General features: G+C 56.9%; 1 protein-coding gene across 2 annotated transcripts; it reads right to left on the bottom strand.

The window, feature by feature from the left end:
* Positions 1–7,880: 7,880 nt before the first annotated feature.
* LOC120709003 lies at positions 7,881–15,888 on the bottom strand. Of its 2 annotated transcripts, XM_039994500.1 has the most exons (6): positions 15,461–15,888; positions 14,227–14,639; positions 13,929–14,111; positions 8,360–8,460; positions 8,177–8,263; positions 7,881–8,071 (listed from the first exon to the last, which is right to left on the bottom strand). In XM_039994500.1, exons 1-6 carry the CDS (start codon positions 15,802–15,804, stop codon positions 7,973–7,975), a joined length of 1,227 nt encoding a protein of 408 aa, XP_039850434.1. In that variant the 5' UTR covers positions 15,805–15,888; the 3' UTR covers positions 7,881–7,972. The 2 variants fall into 2 exon arrangements, with proteins under 2 accessions (XP_039850434.1, XP_039850433.1); XM_039994499.1 differs by lacking the exon at positions 8,360–8,460 and having other exon boundaries at positions 13,933–14,111.
* Between the last annotated feature and the right edge of the window lie 2,399 nt (positions 15,889–18,287).

The raw sequence follows: 18,287 nt of genomic DNA, 5'->3' as shown, positions 1-18,287 counted from the left end.
CGATTATGTACGGTCCTTCCCATGGAGGTGAGAGCTTGTGGCGGCCCCTGTTGTCTTGTCGAAGCCTTAGCACCAAGTCCCCTTCGTTGAGGTCTCGGCGCCGGACCCTCTGCGCTTGATACCTTCGCAAGGACTGCTGGTAGCGCGCAGAGTGGAGGAGCGCCATGTCTCGAGCCTCGTCCACTTGGTCCAGCGAGTCTTCGCGAGCTCGCTGGTTTCGTTGCTCTTGATATGCCTTGAGCCTCGGCGATCCGTACTCCAAGTCAGTGGGGAGGATAGCCTCGGCACCATAGACCAGGAAGAACGGAGAAAAGCCCGTGGCTCTGCTCGGGGTCGTCCTCAGGCTCCAGATGACCGAGGGTAGCTCCGTGAGCCACCTCCGGCCGAACTTGTTCAGCTTGTTGAAGATTCTTGGCTTTAGTCCTTGGAGGATCATGCCGTTGGCACGCTCCACTTGCCCGTTCGTCTGTGGGTGTGCCACAGCCGACCAGTCCACACGTATGTGGAAACTGTCACAGAACACCAAGAACCTCTTGCCTGTGAACTGGGTGCCGTTGTCGGTGATGATCGAGTTCGGGACCCCGAACCTGAAGACGATGTCGGTGAAGAATTGGACTGCTTGCTCGGATTTGATCTTGCCGATGGGTCGAGCCTCGATCCATTTGGAGAACTTGTCGACCGCCACCAGCAAGTGGGTGAAGCCCCCGGGCGCCTTCTTCAGCGGACCGACGAGGTCCAGCCCCCACACGGCGAACGACCACGTGATGGGGATGGTCTGCAGAGCATGGGCCGGAAGATGTGTTTTTCGAGCATAGAACTGGCAACCCTCGCAGGTCCGCACGACGTCGGTGGCGTCGGCGACCGCGGTGGGCCAGTAAAATCCTTGCCGAAACGCGTTGCCCACGAGGGTACGTGGCGCGGCGTGATGGCCGCAGATGCCAGCGTGGATGTCGCGAATCAGCTCCTTGCCCTCGGGAAGGGGGATGCATCGCTGCAAGACGCCCGAGGGACTGCGCTTGTGTAGCTCATTGTCGATTAGAGCGAAGGACTTGGCCCTCCTGGCGAGGCGCCGTGCCTGAGCACGGTTCGAGGGTAAGATCCCTTGAATCATCCAGTCAAGGTACTGGACGCGCCAGTCTCGCGAGGTGGGGGCCTCGTCGACTTCCATTGCTTCGGCCTCATCCGCGGAGGTGGTCCCAAAGTCAATGTCCATGGGCTCGACCCCGTCCGCCGGGTGGTTCCCGCCGGGGGACCCGGTGGACGAGGGGCCCGGCTCCGGCGGGTCCTTGAATTCGGCGGAGGGCTTGGCGATGTCGCGGGCGAAGATATTCGGGGGGACAGTGGTCCGCCCCGAGGCTATCTTGGCCAGTTCGTCGGCATCCTCGTTGTACTTGCGCGGGACATGATTGAGCTCGAGACCGTCGAATTTGTCTTCGAGGCGGCGCACCGCGTTGCAGTATGCCTCCATCTTCGGGTCGTGACAGCTGGACTCTTTCATTACTTGGTCGACGACAAGCTGAGAGTCACCGCGCGCGTCGAGGCGTTTGACGCCGAGCTCGATGGCGATGCGGAGGCCACCGAGGAGGGCCTCATACTCCGCCATATTGTTCGAAGCAGGGAAATGCAAGCGGATCACGTACCGTATGTGTTCTCCGAGGGGTGAGATGAATAGGAGGCCGGCACCGGCGCCAGTTTTCATCACCGACCCGTCGAAGTACATAATCCATCATTCGCCCTGGATTTGTGATGGGGGTAGCTGAGTGTCCGTCCACTCAGCCACGAAGTCAGCCAAGATTTGGGACTTGATCGCTCTGCGGGGGGCGTAGGCGAGGGTCTCTCCCATCAGCTCCACAGACCATTTGGCAATTCTACCCTCGGCTTCCCGGTTGCGGGCTATCTCTCCCAAGGGGAAAGACGAGACAACGGTGACGGGGTGAGCCTCGAAGTAGTGGCGCAACTTGCGTCGAGCTAACACTACTGCGTAGAGCAGCTTCTGAATCTGCGGATAGCGTGTCTTGGTTTCGGACAACACCTCGCTGATATAGTACACCGGCCGCTGGACGGGCAGAGCCTGACCCTCCTCTTGTCTTTCAACCACGATCACCGCGCTGACCACTTGGGTCGTCGCAGCTACGTACAGATAGAGGGGCTCGCCGTCCGTAGGTGGCGTAAGAATGGGAGCATGAGTGAGCGATGCCTTCAGCCTTTCGAGGGCTTCTTGAGCTTCGGGGGTCCACGTGAAGTGCTCGGTTTTCCTCAAGAGTCGATACAGGGGTAAGCCTTTCTCGCCGAGACGCGAGATGAAATGGCTAAGGGACGCTAGGCATCCCATGACCCTCTGTACCCCCTTTAAATCTCGGATCGGTCCCATCCGAGTGATGGCCGAGACTTTGTCAGGGTTGGGTTCGATGCCCCGCTGGGAGACAATGAAACCCAAGAGCATGCCTCGAGGCACCCCAAATACGCACTTCTCGGGGTTAAGTTTTACCCCTTTGGCCCGTAGGCAATCGAATGCGATCCTGAGATCGGCAACCAGGTCGTCCACCTTCCTGGATTTTACAACGATGTCATCGACATATGCCTCTACGCTCCGCCCGAGATGGTCTCCGAAAACGTGGAGCATACACCGTTGATAGGTAGCTCCGGCGTTTCTGAGGCCAAAGGGCATCGTAACGTAGCAGTACATGCCAAAAGGTGTGATAAAAGAAGTCGCGAGCTGGTCGGACTCTTTCATCTTGATTTGGTGGTAACCGGAGTAAGCATCAAGAAAGGATAAGAGCTCACATCCCGCAGTAGTATCTACAATCTGATCAATTCGTGGCAAGGGAAAGGGAACCTTCGGACATGTCTTATTTAGACTAGTGTAGTCCACACACATCCTCCAGTTTCCACTCTTTTTCTTCACTAATACTGGGTTAGCTAGCCACTCGGGATGGAATACCTCTTTGATGAATCCGACCGCCAGAAGTTTCTGCAACTCCTCGCCGATCGCCCGGCGCTTGAGCTCGTCGAAGCGTCTTAGGCGCTGCTTCACCGGCTTGGAGTTGGGTCGGACATCAAGAGAGTGCTTGGCGACCTCCCTCGGTATGCCAGGCATGTCCGAGGGGCTCCACGCAAAGATATCTGCGTTGGCGCGGAGGAAATCGACGAGCACCACTTCCTATTTGTCGTCGAGGGTGGCGCTGATCTGCAACACCTTGTCGTCGGAGTGGCTTGGGTCGAGGGGTACTTTCTTGATACCCTTGGCGGGCTCGAAGCTCCCGGCGTGTCGGTGCATGGAGTCTAAGGCCTCGCTCGCCATTTTGTCGAGGGTGGCTGCGAGGGCCTCGTCCTCCGCTTGAGCTTCCGCACGCTCAACGCACTCGACGTCGCACTCGTAGGCGTGCTCGAACGAAGAGCCGATGGTGATGACGCCCTTCGGACCCGGCATTTTGAGCTTGAGGTAGGTGTAGTTGGGGACAGCCATAAACTTGGCGTAGCAAGGACGACCAAGGATGGCATGATAGGACCCTCGAAATCCCACCACCTCGAAAGTGAGAACCTCCTTGCAGAAGTTGGCTGCTGTGCCGAAGCATACAGGCAGATCGATCTGGCCGAGGGGTTGGACTCGCTTCCCCGGCGCAACGCCATGGAATGGCGACTTGCTGGGGCGAAGCTTGTCCAGTCCGATCCCCATGAGCTCCAAGGTAGGGGCGTACATGATGTTGAGGCTGCTGCCTCCGTCCATGAGCACCTTGGAGAAGCGAGTGTTGCCAATGATGGGATCGACAACGAGCGGATACCGTCCCGGATGCGGGACGTAGTCGGGGTGGTCCTCGCGGCCAAAGGCGATGGTATCCTTCGACCAGTCGAGGTAGGATGGTGTGGCTTTGGTAACGGAAAAGATTTCGCGGCGCTCACGCTTGCGCTGCCGAGAAGTCATATTCGTCGTTGTTCCTCCAAAGATGTAGAAGGCGTTCTCCACTGGGGGGAACTCGTCATCTCCGCCTTTGTCGCCAGCATCCTTCTTCTTGTCCTCGTCGTGATGCACGACGCGGTTGTAGTATTTCTTGAGCATCTCGCACTGCTCGAGGGTATGGTTGACCGGGCCCTTGTGGTAAGGACACGGCTTCTTAAGCATGTCGTCGAACTGGCCACCACCGCCTCGAGGGGGGCCTCGAGGTTCCTTGCGGTCTGGGGCAGCTGCAAAGGCCTCCTCGGAGTCCTCTGCCTGTCTCGACCCGCGCTGGCTTGGTGGGACCGGCTTCTTTCCCTTCTTCCCCCGCTTCAGTTTATTGGCGGGGGCATTGGGCTTGATGCTGCCGCCCTCCGCGGGCGCATCGTCTTTGCGCTTGCTCGATTTGTCGTCGAAGATGGCACCAACCGCTTCCTCGCCGGCGGCGTAGTTGGTGGCAGCGTCGAACAACTCATTGGTGTTAATGGGTCGGCTTCTCGCAACCTCATGCACCAAGTTCCTGCACGTCGTACCCTCGAGGAAAGCGTTAATGACCTCGACGTGGGTGACGCTGGGGAGCTCGGTGCACTGCTTGGAGAAGCGTCGCACGTAGTCACGCAGGGACTCGCGGGGCTTTTGGCGACACCCTTTGAGGTCCCAAGAGTTCCCAGGGCGAACATACGTGCCCTGGAAATTGCCCACGAAGATGTGGACCAAATCGGCCCAGTTGTGGATCTGATCCGCAGGCAGGTGTTCGAGCCACGTTCGTGTGGCGTCAGCAAGATGGAGAGGAAGGTTGCGGATGATGGCCGCGTCCTCCGTCGCGCCGCCTAGCTGGCATGCTAGGCGGTAGTCGTTATGCCAGACTGCAGGATCAGTCTCGCCCGAGTATTTGATGAGGGTGTTGGGTTGTCGGAAGCGCGGGGGAAAAGGCGCGGTTCGAATCTCCCGGCTGAACACCCGGGTGCCCGGAGGCTCTGGTGACTCACCCCTGTCGTGCTCGGGGTCGAAGCGTCCACCCCGTCGAGGGGTGTACCTCCTGCCGTCGATGACGTTGCGGGCGTCGCCGTCGCCAGCGTGCCCGCGAGTGTCACGGATTCGCTCCCTTACGGGAACTCTCCCGATGCGCTCGTGCACCGAGGGTGCCCTCGCGCCGGGCGCTACGGCTGCTTTGCCCTTCGCCGCTGGGGGTGTGTGCACGAAGACCTCACGGTCCTGGTGCGCAGTCCCATCACACTGCTCCGGGGCCTTCGAGCGCATGCGAGACGCAGAACTCTCGGCCTGCTGCACGGCAGCTTGCTCGATGAGCTCCTATGCCTCGCGGCGCAGGTTGCGGCCCGAAGGTGTCGATGGCTCGGGCATAGCTTGGAGTAGGTAAGCTGCAGCGACGAGCTTCTCGCCCGCCGTCTTCAGTTCCGGAGATTTGTCGACGTTGTCATCGGCCAGGATGCGCTCCCGGGCAACACGTCCCGCCGCCTGGGCGTGTGCACCAGGCACGGCACGCTGCTGCTCGAGTGCGGCGCGTAGCTCCTGGGTTTGTTGACGCTGCTCGTCGAGCTTGGCTTGAAGCTCGTTGAGCTGTGCCAGTTGAGCTTGTCGCGCCGCCGAACTTGACGAGGAAGGGGCCGCAGGCGGGACCACCGGTTGCTTTGCCCGTACGTCCGCCCCGCCTTCCCTGTCGTTGCCTGGGGCGTTGTCATTTTGCTCGTCCGCAAGGTCCACCATGAAGCACTCCCGGGAAGGATCGAAATCCCCCTCGCTGGAGTCTTCGGAGCAGGTGAGGCAGTAGGCCGTCGCCAGCTGGAACGCACGGAGAGCGTCAGGGTCGCGGGCCCCGGAGTAGTCCTCGGTCTCCTCGGCTACGAAGTTGGTCATGAAGAAGTCGATGTCGTCGGCGATCGAGCTCGCCGTCTCGGGGTAGGATTCGTCAGGAAATGACGCGATGGGGCTGCGAATCGACCGAAGATGATGACCCGGCAGATCCCCACGCTCGATGAAGTCAGCGACGGTTGACGAGGCGTGGGCGGCAGCGTTGCGCATCCCGAAGGGGAAGGGCGACGCCGAAGTCGAGTCCCCCCTGGGAGGCACTAGTGTTGTCGCAGGCGATGGCGCCGGCGCAGATGACGCCGAGGCACGCGATGGCGAAACGGTTGCCCCATTGGCCGTGATGCTGAGTTGCGACACGCCAGCCTCGACCCACGTGGGGGAGCTGTGGCGTGCCGCACGACGCCGCTCCGCGCGTGCTTGTCGCGAACGCTGACCCGAGCGCCTGTTGCGCCGGGCTGGCGAAGTCGGAGTGATGAGGATGCGTTCGGAGGAGAGGAGCTGCATGAGGTAACCGTTGCCGGTTGTCCTTAACTCGAGACTCCCGAACGAGATCGCGCGTCCTGCTGGAAACGGATCCGAAACACCCATAGGGTATGGGTTCGATCTGCTCGCCATTCCTGGAGATCAAGTGGGAAAAAGAGAGAAAAAGTCACGCAGCGCTGCCCCTACCTGGCGCGCCAACTGTCAGTGTTCCGACCCGAGGGGCCTGAATCCCAACTAGTAAATGCTGCGTGTTTCCTCGTCCCAGATGATGATGCAAGAGGCAACACAGTAACGCACGATTTTATCCTGGTTCCGGCCGCGGGGCCGTATGTCCAGCAAAGGGGGTGTGCGAGGGCACTGTATTATCTTGCACCCGGAGTGCTTGTAGTAGGGGATACAAGCAAAGCGAGAGAGGGAGGGAAGCTCCCAAGTCTCTGCTAGGAGTGGAGTCGGTTGAGGTGAGTGCTCAGTAGTGCAGAGGCCTTTCTGAGGGAGAAAGACCGGAGGACCAGCTGCTCACTTTCGATTGGAGAGAGTTGATCAGCCTGCGCAAAAGGAAGTCCACCCCCTCCTTTTATAGTTGTAAGGAGGGCGGTGTGCATGAGTGTAGTGTGCGCGGAAGTCGTCGTTTTCCCCCGAATCGCAGGTATAGTGGACGAACACTGTAGAAAGTGTACTGTGGGAAGGCGGCGCGCGTCGCTGTCATCCTGGGCTCCGTCCTTGGCCCTGCGAAGATTGTGCCGGTCGTCCCGCAGTGTCCCAGCGGTAGTAATGGCGTGGGACGGTCCCGGACCCCCTGGTCGGGGTGCGAGCGTGCGCACTAGAAGGTCCGGGGGCGCGTGGAAGTCCCGGACCCCACAAGAGGGAGGTCCGGGGTCCGCCCGCACATGCAGAGTGCCCCTCTCGGAAGGGCACATGCCATCGCCAGACCCCTCCCCCAGCGGGAGGTGAGTTCGGATGGTTGATGTCGGCGGAACAGTAACGGGGGCGGCGCCAGCTTATCTTGTCCCGCATTGAATGTCCACAGTGTTGCTACAGCGACCGGGGTGTCGGAGCGGTGACCGGGGTCAGCGGATGGGACGTCGGTCACATCCACCGCGGGAGCGGCGGTCTGGCGCCGCCCGTCATTTGAGCCGTGGCGGAGTGGCTGGCCTTTAATGCCTTTGTACGGTGGTCGGTTGGGCGGCGGGGGCCGTTTGTCCCTTGTGCCGTGAGAGGGCCTCGAGCGAGGCGGAGATGAGTCACCTGCTCGAGGGCAGATCCGCTACCCTCGAGCGAGGCGGAGATGAGTCACCTGCTCGAGGGTAGATCCGCTACCCTCGAGCGAGGCGGAGATTGGTCACCTGCTCGAGGGCAGATCCGCTACCCTCGAGCGAGGCGGAGATTGGTCACCTGCTCGAGGGCAGATCCGCTACCCTCGAGCGAGGCGGAGATGAGTCACCTGCTCGAGGGCAGATCCGCTACCCTCGAGCGAGGCGGAGATTGGTCACCTGCTCGAGGGCAGATCCGCTACCCTCGAGCGAGGCGGAGATTGCCCAGCGGGCCCGAGAGGGACCCTCGAGCGAAGCGGAGATCGTTCTTCTGGTTCGAGGGGGATGGGAATGGGCCGCATGCTGGGCTTCTTTGAGTCCTTTCCTTTCTTTCGAATAGGAAGCAGGCCGTGGGCCTTTGTGGGCCCAGTTGCTTTAACAGGTGTTTGTGTTTTTTAAAGCGATCATAGTACCCCAATTAGGGTGTCCCTAATTGTGGCACCCGACAAACAGCCTCTGAATCTCTGTTTGTGCACTTCTTGGAAAGGTTGCTCGTATCTAATAGGATACCTGCAAGCTGACGGGAAACCCGTAAAGTATAATCAGTAGAGTTCCCTCAAAAGATATAATCAGGAGATGCCAGTAATTTACACAGGACAGTACATTTTGAAAATGCACTAACCAGAAATTTCTTTATGTCCAAGCTCTGAAGCAGGCTATAAGCATCTTCACAATAGGTACTGGTCAGGATTGTGCAAACCGAGCTCACCTAGGAGACAAAATCAAACATACTTATGAAGTAAATGCTGATATCATTTACATTAACCTCTGCAGACACTTTAAAAGTACACGTATGCATTATTACCTCAGCTTTTGATTTAAGAACATCCTGCCCCACCACAAGCAAGCTAACTTGCTGGTTCATTATTAGTCCATCCATATTGTCGGCGTTCCGACCCGTGGGGCCTGAATCCCAACTAGTAAATGCTGCGTGTTTCCTCGTCCCAGATGATGATGCAAGAGGCAATCACAGTAACGCACGATTTTATCCTGGTTCCGGCCGCGGGGCCGTACGTCCAGCAAAGGGGGTGTGCGAGGGCACTGTATTATCTTGCACCCGAAGTGCTCGTAGTAGGGGATACAAGCGAGGCGAGAGAGGGAGAGAAGCTCCCAAGTCTCTGCTAGAGGTGGAGTTGGTTGAGATGAGTGCTCAGTCGTGCTGAGAGTCCTCTGAGGGGGAGTTCAGAGAACTTACTTCCAACCTTTGATTGGAGAGAGTCGATCAGCCTCTCCAAAAGGAAGCCCACCCTCTCCTTTTATAGTTGTAAGGAGGGGCGGCGTACATGAGTGTAGGGGCGCGGAAGTCGTCATTTTCCCCTGAATCGCGGGTACAGTGGTCGAGCACTGTAGGAAGTGTACTGTGGGAAGGCGACGCACGTCGCCATCATCCTGGGCTCCGTCCTTGGTCTCGTGGAGATGGCGGCGGCCGTCCTGCAGAGTCCCAGCGGTAGTAATGGCGTGGGACGGTCCCGGACCCCCTGGTCGGGGTGCGAGCGTGCGCACTAGAAGGTCCGGGGGCGCGTGGAGGTCCCGGACCCCACAAGAGGGAGGTCCGGGACCGTCCGCGCATGCGGAGTGCCCCTCCTGGAAGGGCACGTGACATCGCCAGACCCCTTCCCCAGGGGGAGGTGTGTTCGGATGGTTGATGTCGGTGTGACAGTAACGGGGGCGGCACCAACTTGTCTTGTACCACGTTGAATGCTCCACAGTGCTGCTATAGCGGCTGGGGTGGCAGAGCGGTGACCGGGGTCAGTGGACGGGACGCCGGTCACATCCACTGCGGGAGTGGCAGTCTGACGCCGCCCGTCCTTTGAGCCGTGGCGGAGTAGCTGGCCTTTAATGCCTTTGTACGGCGGTCGGTTGGGCGGCGGGGCCACTTGTCCCTTGTGCCGAGAGATGGCCTCGAGCGAGGCGGAGATTGGCCACCCGCTCGAGGGCAGGTCCGCTGTCCTTGAGCGAGGCGGAGACTGGCCACCCGCTCGAGGGCAGGTCCGCTGTCCTCGAGCGAGGCGGAAATGCGATTGCGCGGTCGAGGGTCCGAGGGGAGCCCTCGAGCGAGGCGGAGATGAGTGACCCGCCCGAGGGTAGATTCGCTACCCTCGAGCGGGGCGGAGATTGTTCGGTGGGCCTGAGAGGGGTGCGAATGGGCCACATGATGGGCTTCTTTGAGTCCTTTCCTCTCTTCCAGATTTGGAAGGAGGCCGGGGGCCTTTGTGGGCCTAGTTGCCTTAACATGTGTTTGTGTTTTCGAAAGTGGTTTTAGTACTCCAATTAGGGTGTCCCTAATTGTGGCACCTGACAGTAGCCCCCGAGGCTTTGGTCGAGTCATGGGATTCGTCCAAAGGGTAATTCGGCGGTTTCTCTCTCGACGTGTTTAGTCAAAGTCGCGCACCTGCTGGGCGCGCCTGAGCGCGGGCCCGGCGGGTGCGACAACACGCCGGTCGGGATAGTACGCCCGTGGGGGGTGTACTTCGAGGCGCGCGCCTCTTTGTTTGTTTGTTTGAAGGACAAGACGTGTCCGCGCACTGAGGGGGGCCAGGGCGACGGTGGCACCCGCTGCTTGGCAGCTGGTGCTCCCATCGTGCTGTCCCGTACGTAGGGCCTTGGCCCCAGCGTTCCTGGTTGCTTTACGGCGCGCCGTTCGAGGGCATCCGGCCAGGGCCGATGCTGCACCGCTTAGCATCCGGGGACTCAGCTCCGCTTTATTTCGTTCGGTCGTGTCTCGGCGCAGGGACCGAGGACATCCTTTGCTCGTGGAGCGCCGCTTTGTCACGGGCGATACAAGCCTCCGCTCTTCGGAAAGCTCGAAGCTTTGTGCCCGGCACATCTATAAATAGGGGTCGTGGGATTTCCCTTCTTCTCCAGCCTTCCGACTCTTTCTTCCAGCATTGCCTAAATCTTGTAATGTTTCCATTGCCTTTTTGCGACCGGCCCCCAGATGGGGTGGCCTGGCTTTTTTAAGCTTTTGGCGCTAGAAGAATGCTTGCGAGTGGTTGGGGAAGACCGGAGTGGGCGTGCGCACCATCCCTCAGCTTCAGTGGGATCAGCGGAAGAGCATTGGGCCCGTGGGGTCCTGCTCCTGCGATGTCCCCTAGCCTGAAGGGGGATGGAGACGCCTGACCGGGGCGCTGGCGCCAGGTTCGGCTGCTGTTTTTCGCATCGTCCCCCCCGGCGACAAGGTTGCTCTCGGGGAGACGGTGCGGAGGGCGGTGTCCGCCAGCTTGACCCCCCGCGCGGTCTTCGGTGGAGGAGACGCTAGAAGAAGGCTTGCGAGGAGAGCGTCCCGCTGGACCCGTGAGGTCTGGGGGCCGCTTCTCGCATCCCTAGCAGCCCCGCCGCTGCGTCAGCTAGGGGCTTGGTGCCTTTCTTCGTCGCTCGCTCCTCCCCAAGACAGGGAAAATTGCCACGTAGGTGGCAATGTGTTTGTATCTTTCGATGGCTTCGCGCCGGTGATCCTTTGTAATCTTTACTTGCATTTGAGAAATAAAGTTCCCTTTCTCCTCTACGGGGAGGATTACCGAGGGTATAGGGGTGTATAGAGAGTCACGACCCTCGAATATGTGTGAAGTCACCTTCGCGGGGGCGCGTCAGCGCACCCGCGGGTGTAGCCCCCGAGGCCTTGGAGGAGAGTTTGTGCTCGTCCAAGGGCTATAAACGTTGTCCCGCTGGGTAGCTCTACTGGGATGGCCGTCCAGCGTCTTTTTCAGCCGGCATCGGCACTTTTTCAGTCGGCCTCGGCACTCTTAGTGCTGGTACGGCGATCTGGCGTTCAGCTTTAGCCGTTAGGGGGACGTACGCTAATAGCGGTGGGTTCGGATTACGCGTGGAGCTTCATAAGTGATGGTTGTCGATTTATTCGAGGGTGTGGTTTTGAACCGTGGTGTGCGAGGAGCCCCCGAGCCTAGGCCCGTGTGAAGGCGTTCAGGGGAAACCCTCGACTTTAATTACGACCCTCGTCGCCCTTCCGCAGGGAGGAGGGGTGAAGCGCACCATGCTACCCATGCCCGGGCCGCGAGCTATGGCTGCTTCAGTGAGCTATTAGCGGGTTGTTCAAGTGGAGGTCCGTGCCCCGTTCGATAGGGGTCGGCTCGTGGTCCATAGACACATCTCATAAAGCGCTTGCGAGGGTTCACTAGGTGGGGCTCGGACCCATTCGATAGGGTCCGAGGGCTCGACGCTCTCCCTCGATGGGATCCCCCTTCTAGGCACCCTCGACTGGCCTTGAACACTGCGTAGGATGTCTCGAACTCCGCATTCGAGGGTAGCTTGTATGGCACATCCCTGCAGTAAATGCTGCGTGTTTCCTCGTCCCAGATGATGATGCCAATCACAGTAACGCACGGTTTTATCCTGGTTCCGGCCGCGGGGCCGTACGTCCAGCAAAGGGGGTGTGCGAGGGCACTGTATTATCTTGCACCCGAAGTGCTCGTAGTAGGGGATACAAGCGAGGCGAGAGAGGGAGAGAAACTCCCAAGTCTCTGCTAGAGGTGGAGTTGGTTGAGATGAGTGCTCAGTCGTGCTGAGAGTCCTCTGAGGGGGAGTTCAGAGAACTTACTTCCAACCTTTGATTGGAGAGAGTCGATCAGCCTCTCCAAAAGGAAGCACACCCTCTCCTTTTATAGTTGTAAGGAGGGGCGGCGTACATGAGTGTAGGGGCGCGGAAGTCGTCATTTTCCCCTGAATCGCGGGTACAGTGGTCGAGCACTGTAGGAAGTGTACTGTGGGAAGGCGACGCACGTCGCCGTCATCCTGGGCTCCGTCCTTGGTCTCGTGGAGATGGCGGCGGCCGTCCTGCAGAGTCCCAGCGGTAGTAATGGCGTGGGACGGTCCCGGACCCCCTGGTCGGGGTGCGAGCGTGCGCACTAGAAGGTCCGGGGGCGCGTGGAGGTCCCGGACCCCACAAGAGGGAGGTCCGGGACCGTCCGCGCATGCGGAGTGCCCCTCCCGGAAGGGCACGTGACATCGCCAGACCCCTTCCCCAGGGGGAGGTGTGTTCGGATGGTTGATGTCGGCGTGACAGTAACGGGGGCGGCGCCAACTTGTCTTGTACCGCGTTGAATGCTCCACAGTGCTGCTATAGCGGCTGGGGTGGCAGAGCGGTGACCGGGGTCAGTGGACGGGACGCCGGTCACATCCACTGCGGGAGTGGCAGTCTGACGCCGCCCGTCCTTTGAGCCGTGGCGGAGTAGCTAGCCTTTAATGCCTTTGTACGGCGGTCAGTTGGGCGGCGGGGCCACTTGTCCCTTGTGCCGAGAGATGGCCTCGAGCGAGGCGGAGATTGGCCACCCGCTCGAGGGCAGGTCCGCTGTCCTCGAGCGAGGCGGAGACTGGCCACCCGCTCGAGGGCAGGTCCGCTGTCCTCGAGCGAGGCGGAAATGCGATTGCGCGGTCGAGGGTCCGAGGGGAGCCCTCGAGCGAGGCGGAGATGAGTGACCCGCCCGAGGGTAGATTCGCTACCCTCGAGCGGGGCGGAGATTGTTCGGTGGGCCTGAGAGGGGTGCGAATGGGCCACATGCTGGGCTTCTTTGAGTCCTTTCCTCTCTTCCAGATTTGGAAGGAGGCCGGGGGCCTTTGTGGGCCCAGTTGCCTTAACATGTGTTTGTGTTTTCGAAAGTGATTTTAGTACTCCAATTAGAGTGTCCCTAATTGTGGCACCCGACACATATCAACCTAATTAAGATTCTCAAAGTCAGAATCATATAAATGATGATTCCCACAGTATATGTTTACGACTTGATTATTCCTAAAAAGGATACATGTTGATGCATGCCCACGGAATTGAAAAGGCAGTTGGAAGTTCCTTTTTCTCGAACGTAAAGGAGAACTACGTGTCGTTGTATTAATAGAAAGAAAAAACAGTCCGATTACAACACCGAATCCACAGCTTGGTTAGCTTTTTGTTACATTCGCGCCTAAAGAAAAAGAAAACAACCACACACTCCTCGCTGCAGCACACCACTAAGTCAGTTGGAAATTAACGAGTAAATAAAATTATAGAGTTAACTGCTTGTTCTGCTACACACTGTTCTTCTCAACTGTTCCTGGTCTCTTATGCATACATTAAATGTATAAATTTAATATTTAATATTGCCCCCCACTTGCAGCTCGAAGCATTCCCCTTTAAGTCTCACTATGCTTCAAGGAAAAATGCGGAATTCTGAAGCCTATTATCGGTCATGGTCACTCAAATGACAACCACATGGTGCCAATCAAAATTGAGGACACCCACATGACACGACTGAAATGTGTTGCTGTATATGCCTCATCCCTGTCGCCTCTGCCTTAAATAAATGCCCAATAACTCCGGGACCTAGTAGACAGTTGTCGAATTTGTCTCAAAGAAGCACAGTGCATACACAGTAAGATCACATGACGTACCTCGTCAGCGAAGAGAAGCACTGAGGCGTCGATCCCGACGTGGTAGAGGAGCCAAGCCGCCTGCCTACACCTCGCCATCCTGCTTCGACGCATGTTCACCACCGGCACTGCTGCCTGGCCACCCCCCTTGCTCGACAGCATCCACGCGTAGCATAGCGCCGCCACAATCGAGCTCACACCTACCAAAGTTCAAAACGAAAATTCGAATAATTGTCGACACTGCACAGATTCAGTGCAAATTCCAAACATGGGGCCGGATTTTCCCATGGGACCAGAAGTCCAGAAAAATCTTACTTTTGGAGGTGTCGGAGAGCACGAGCTTGGTGGGCCTGGACGCGGGGAGGTTCCCTGTGGCTAGATCGTCGATCACGGCGCGCTGACGGTGGAGGAAGGAGTTAAGGCGGGCGACACCGTTGTCGAAGCCATCGGCGGCGAATGCTGGGGCAGAAGATGCGGAGGCGCGGCGGCGGTGGCGGGAGTGCGCCGCGGAGGTGGGCGAGGTGGATGTGGAGGTGGTGCGCCGGTGGGGGGATTCGGGGGTAGGGCCGTCGCGGAAGCGGGACTTGCGTCGTGACAACTGCGGGTTTGGGGGCAGGGAGGGAGTCGGGGAGGGCGGCGCGGAGGAGGCGAAGGGATCGGAGCGCGGAGGGGACGAAAGGGACGCCCGCTGCAGGATCTCGTCGCCGATACCGCCCGGCTGCCAGTTCCTGCACGCCGGAGGAAGAAGATTCGATTAGCGGGGCTCGGAGGATTGCCGCTGTTCGCGGCGGGCTATATATATGCCGCTGGCACCAAGGGCGGCAAATTGTTACGCTGAACTTGTTTCTTTTTTTTTTTGAGAATCACTGAAATTGCTTTTGGGCCGCAAACAACGATTTATTCCCTATTGGGCTTGTTGGGTATAAAGCATGATTTTAAATAGCGGGCTATGGAAAATAGCGGTGTATTTTTTCTCGAGACTAAGAGGCTATAGCGGGTTATGGCAAATAGCGGTTTACTACTAAACCATAAAAAATATAAGTAATAGATGCACAAAAATATAGTAATTAGCGAATTTCATAAACATAAATATATTTCTAGGGCTATAGAAACATTACTAAGTTGATAATACAACAAAATTTATACAGTCAAATATTCAGTTGTCCAAAGACCAAAATAGTAGCACTGAGTTAAGGATATACAAACAAATTATGGTGCGTTCAAAGAAAACAGTGAATTTTTCTCTGTGCAATGAAATTGGCACATTCTCAGGTCAGTCTCAGTGGGAGTGTCATAAGAGTGTCATGAATATTAAATTTGCTAACATGTACCAATAGTATGAGGAGAGAGAAGAGAGAAGTGTTATGAAATGTAAGAGGAGTGTTATCACCATGACACTCTACTGGCATGGTTCTTAAGATTCCAGTCTAAATAACTGTGTCGATGACACTCCCACTGAGACTGGCCTCGTGCAGGTTTATTAAAAGAAAAGACTAATTATGCATCATTCAGTTGATCACATAAAAATGCGTCTTAGCGCTTGTTTTACCTTCTGGCGGACCGCGACATCGGGTCCCGGCGGTCGAGCGTCGGCGAGGGCTCCGTCGTCCCGGACCCGCCGGCGAACCGGGGCACCTGCCTGGACGGCGAGCCCATCCGCCCCGGCGATCCGGCCCCGACCATCCTCTTCGCCTCCTCCAGCCAATCCTGCGTCTGCTTGCTAGCGCTCCCGCCGCCGCTCTTCCCCTGCTTATTCTTCCCCGCCGGCGATGCTGGCCTCTTGCTGCTCTCGCCGGTCAGGTCGTACCCGCCGTCGCTGTGCCGTGCGCCGACCATGCCGAAGAACCAGTCGCTCATGAAATCGGTCAGGTCCGGCGCCCCGTCCACCTCCATGGCAGCAGCTGTACGTGTGCAAGAGGAGCCAAGCTAAGAACTCCTCGCCGGCGGACGGACGTGCTCTCTGTGACAGAACCGCCAAATTAAAACTCTAATTAAGCATAATGGCCGTCATTTGAACACATCGGGCCTATTAGCTTAACGGCTTAATTTGGTGATCCTTTCTCAACCCACGGTCTGATCGAAACAACACCGGTAGTCCCACGCGAAGGTGGGCGCATATGGTACAAGCACCACTCATTACTTGAAAATACAAGAGTGATCACGACACGAAACATTTAGTTTTACAAACCGAGTTCAAATACATAAATAATCTACAAGATTAACACTTACATAGACCTGACTGAAGTCGAATACAAAGATCCTACAACTACTCTAGCTTACATCAGTTCTGATCCACCCCGACCGGTCGGACCGGTTCACCCAACCGGTTGAACCGGTCGGCACTCCGCTGCCAACTCCACCGGTCAGACCGGTCCCACGGACCGGTCAGACCGGTCTACGCAAAACATAAAGGCTGCACCCTCAGCCCACAAGTGTACAACTCCACAGCGCCCTAACCTAAGGGTCCCGCTCCTCGACCTGCCACCCCTCTACATCCCGGCGGATGAACTTGACACAACAGGGGCAGAAGTCGACGTCCGGGTGTCCTGTAATAATAGATGTGGCAAAAAACCCTGAGTATTCTAATACTCAGTAAGGCTTACCCGACCAGTGGGTATAACTTAGCCCACCTAACTAGACATGCAAGGCTTTTGGCTGGTGGTTATTTTGCAGAAAAAGCTTCTAAAATAAGTCCTTATTTTTTCACTTTTAGCTCCAAATTTATTATACAACAATCATTAACTAGTATTTGCACCTGCTAAGCAAATCATGACAAACATGGGATAATAATTTATGATAGTCATTTCCAAACATCACTTAAAATTCCATATAACATTACTACGATGCGGTGCTGCGATCAAGGTGCTCATATCCGAGAGCGACTGACGGCGAATCGATCCGATTTAACCTTGCAAGGTGGATCTAACCAACACGGCACGCAAAAGCCCCGTCGGACCCCACGCACCAACATTTCCCCTCCTCGCCTTGAACTACAGGAACCAGCCCAACGACATATAGTCAGCCGAGCTCAATGTGAGACCACCAAAAATAAACATATGCATCCCAATTCTCCGCGACTACTCGACTCGGCCCAGGAGTTGTGTGCGGGTTTCTGTACTTTCGAAGCAAAGCAGTACTCGGCTTACCGGTTTCGACTACCTCCTACTCCCGGTATGCGGTTAGTACTGTTCAAACTTAATCACAGGGCCAGACAACGAACAGTCCTTAACTGACACATACGGGGCTAACTTTTCCCCGCCCGGTCTCCAAATTCTTTTCCTTTCTTACCTAATTCAATATTCCATATATTCAAAATAACTAAATACCATATATCTCGCGAGTGACCCGAAATCACTCGTCTTCTACCGAGTTCTATTAAGCATAGCATTTCTATCGTCCTCTACATACTAGTACAACTCGAAGGAATATATGGATCATGCAACTAGGGTTCCAACAAATTCCTAAACCTAATGCACAAGTAATAACAACATAAATATATGTGTCATAGTTTGAAATAAAAGGATGTGCACTGGGGCTTGCCTTGCGGCTACTGCTCAACACTGGGGTGAGTGGGGCCTTGGGCCGACTCCCCACGATCCTCCTGCTGCGGGGCTTGCCTCGGGGCTCCTGTGGTTCCGCAACCACCTCGTATACGACCTCCTCTGCCGCGGCTGCTATACGTATGCGTAATGATATGAGAATGCATACATGGGTTGAAATCTTAAAATAGCCAATGACTAGATGCAACCGCAAGTAATTTACACAAAAATTGCATTCCCTGGCCCAAAACATTCCCCAAAAATCCGGAGTATCCGGACGAATACCCGGAGTATCTGGTCCCCCAAGTCCGGAGTTTCCGGGCCTATACCCGGAGTTTCCCCCGGAGTATCCCAAACCCGGAGTATCCGGGCTTCTACCCGGAGTTTCGCCCGGAGTGTTCAAAACCCGGAGTATCCGGGCTTATACCCGGAGTCTCCGGACCCAACAGCATTTTCGCCCCAAAAACTGAAATCTTGATTTTGACAAAACCAACCCACCAAAATCAAAACTCTTTTAGATCCTAGTTGAGGGATGCATATAGAGTTGATTGACCAAAAGAAATCACTTAGAACCTCCTAGAAACATAGATCGGGGCGGCACAAGTTTAAATACCTAGGATGAGCTTTCCGTGCGCGAAGAACTTGAAACCGAGGGCACCCCGGGAAGGAATACGTGGGGAAGATGGCCCTCCATGCGGATTCGACGTCTCCTTGGTCTTGGGATCGATTCGGGTGGGGGATTTGGAGTTTGGGATTTGGGGAGAGGGAGAGCTTGTGAGTGAGAGGGAGGCCACGGGGAGGGAGTGAGAGGGAGAGGGAGTATCGTGAGAGAGGGAG

This window comes from Panicum virgatum, chromosome 5K (genome assembly GCF_016808335.1).
Source record: "Panicum virgatum strain AP13 chromosome 5K, P.virgatum_v5, whole genome shotgun sequence".
NCBI classification, from domain to species: Eukaryota; Viridiplantae; Streptophyta; class Magnoliopsida; order Poales; family Poaceae; genus Panicum; species Panicum virgatum.
This window is presented reverse-complemented; position numbering and strand designations above follow the sequence as displayed.

Coding starts and splice junctions, on each gene's coding strand:
- LOC120709003 (XM_039994500.1), bottom strand. CDS start 15,804: ATGGAGGTGGACGGGGCGCCGGACCTGACCGATTTCATGAGCGACTGG. Junction 14,112..14,226: donor GCTCTCCGACACCTCCAAAA/GTAAGATTTTTC, acceptor GAACTTTGGTAG/GTGTGAGCTCGATTGTGGCG. Junction 8,264..8,359: donor TTCTTAAATCAAAAGCTGAG/GTAATAATGCAT, acceptor TTTGTCTCCTAG/GTGAGCTCGGTTTGCACAAT.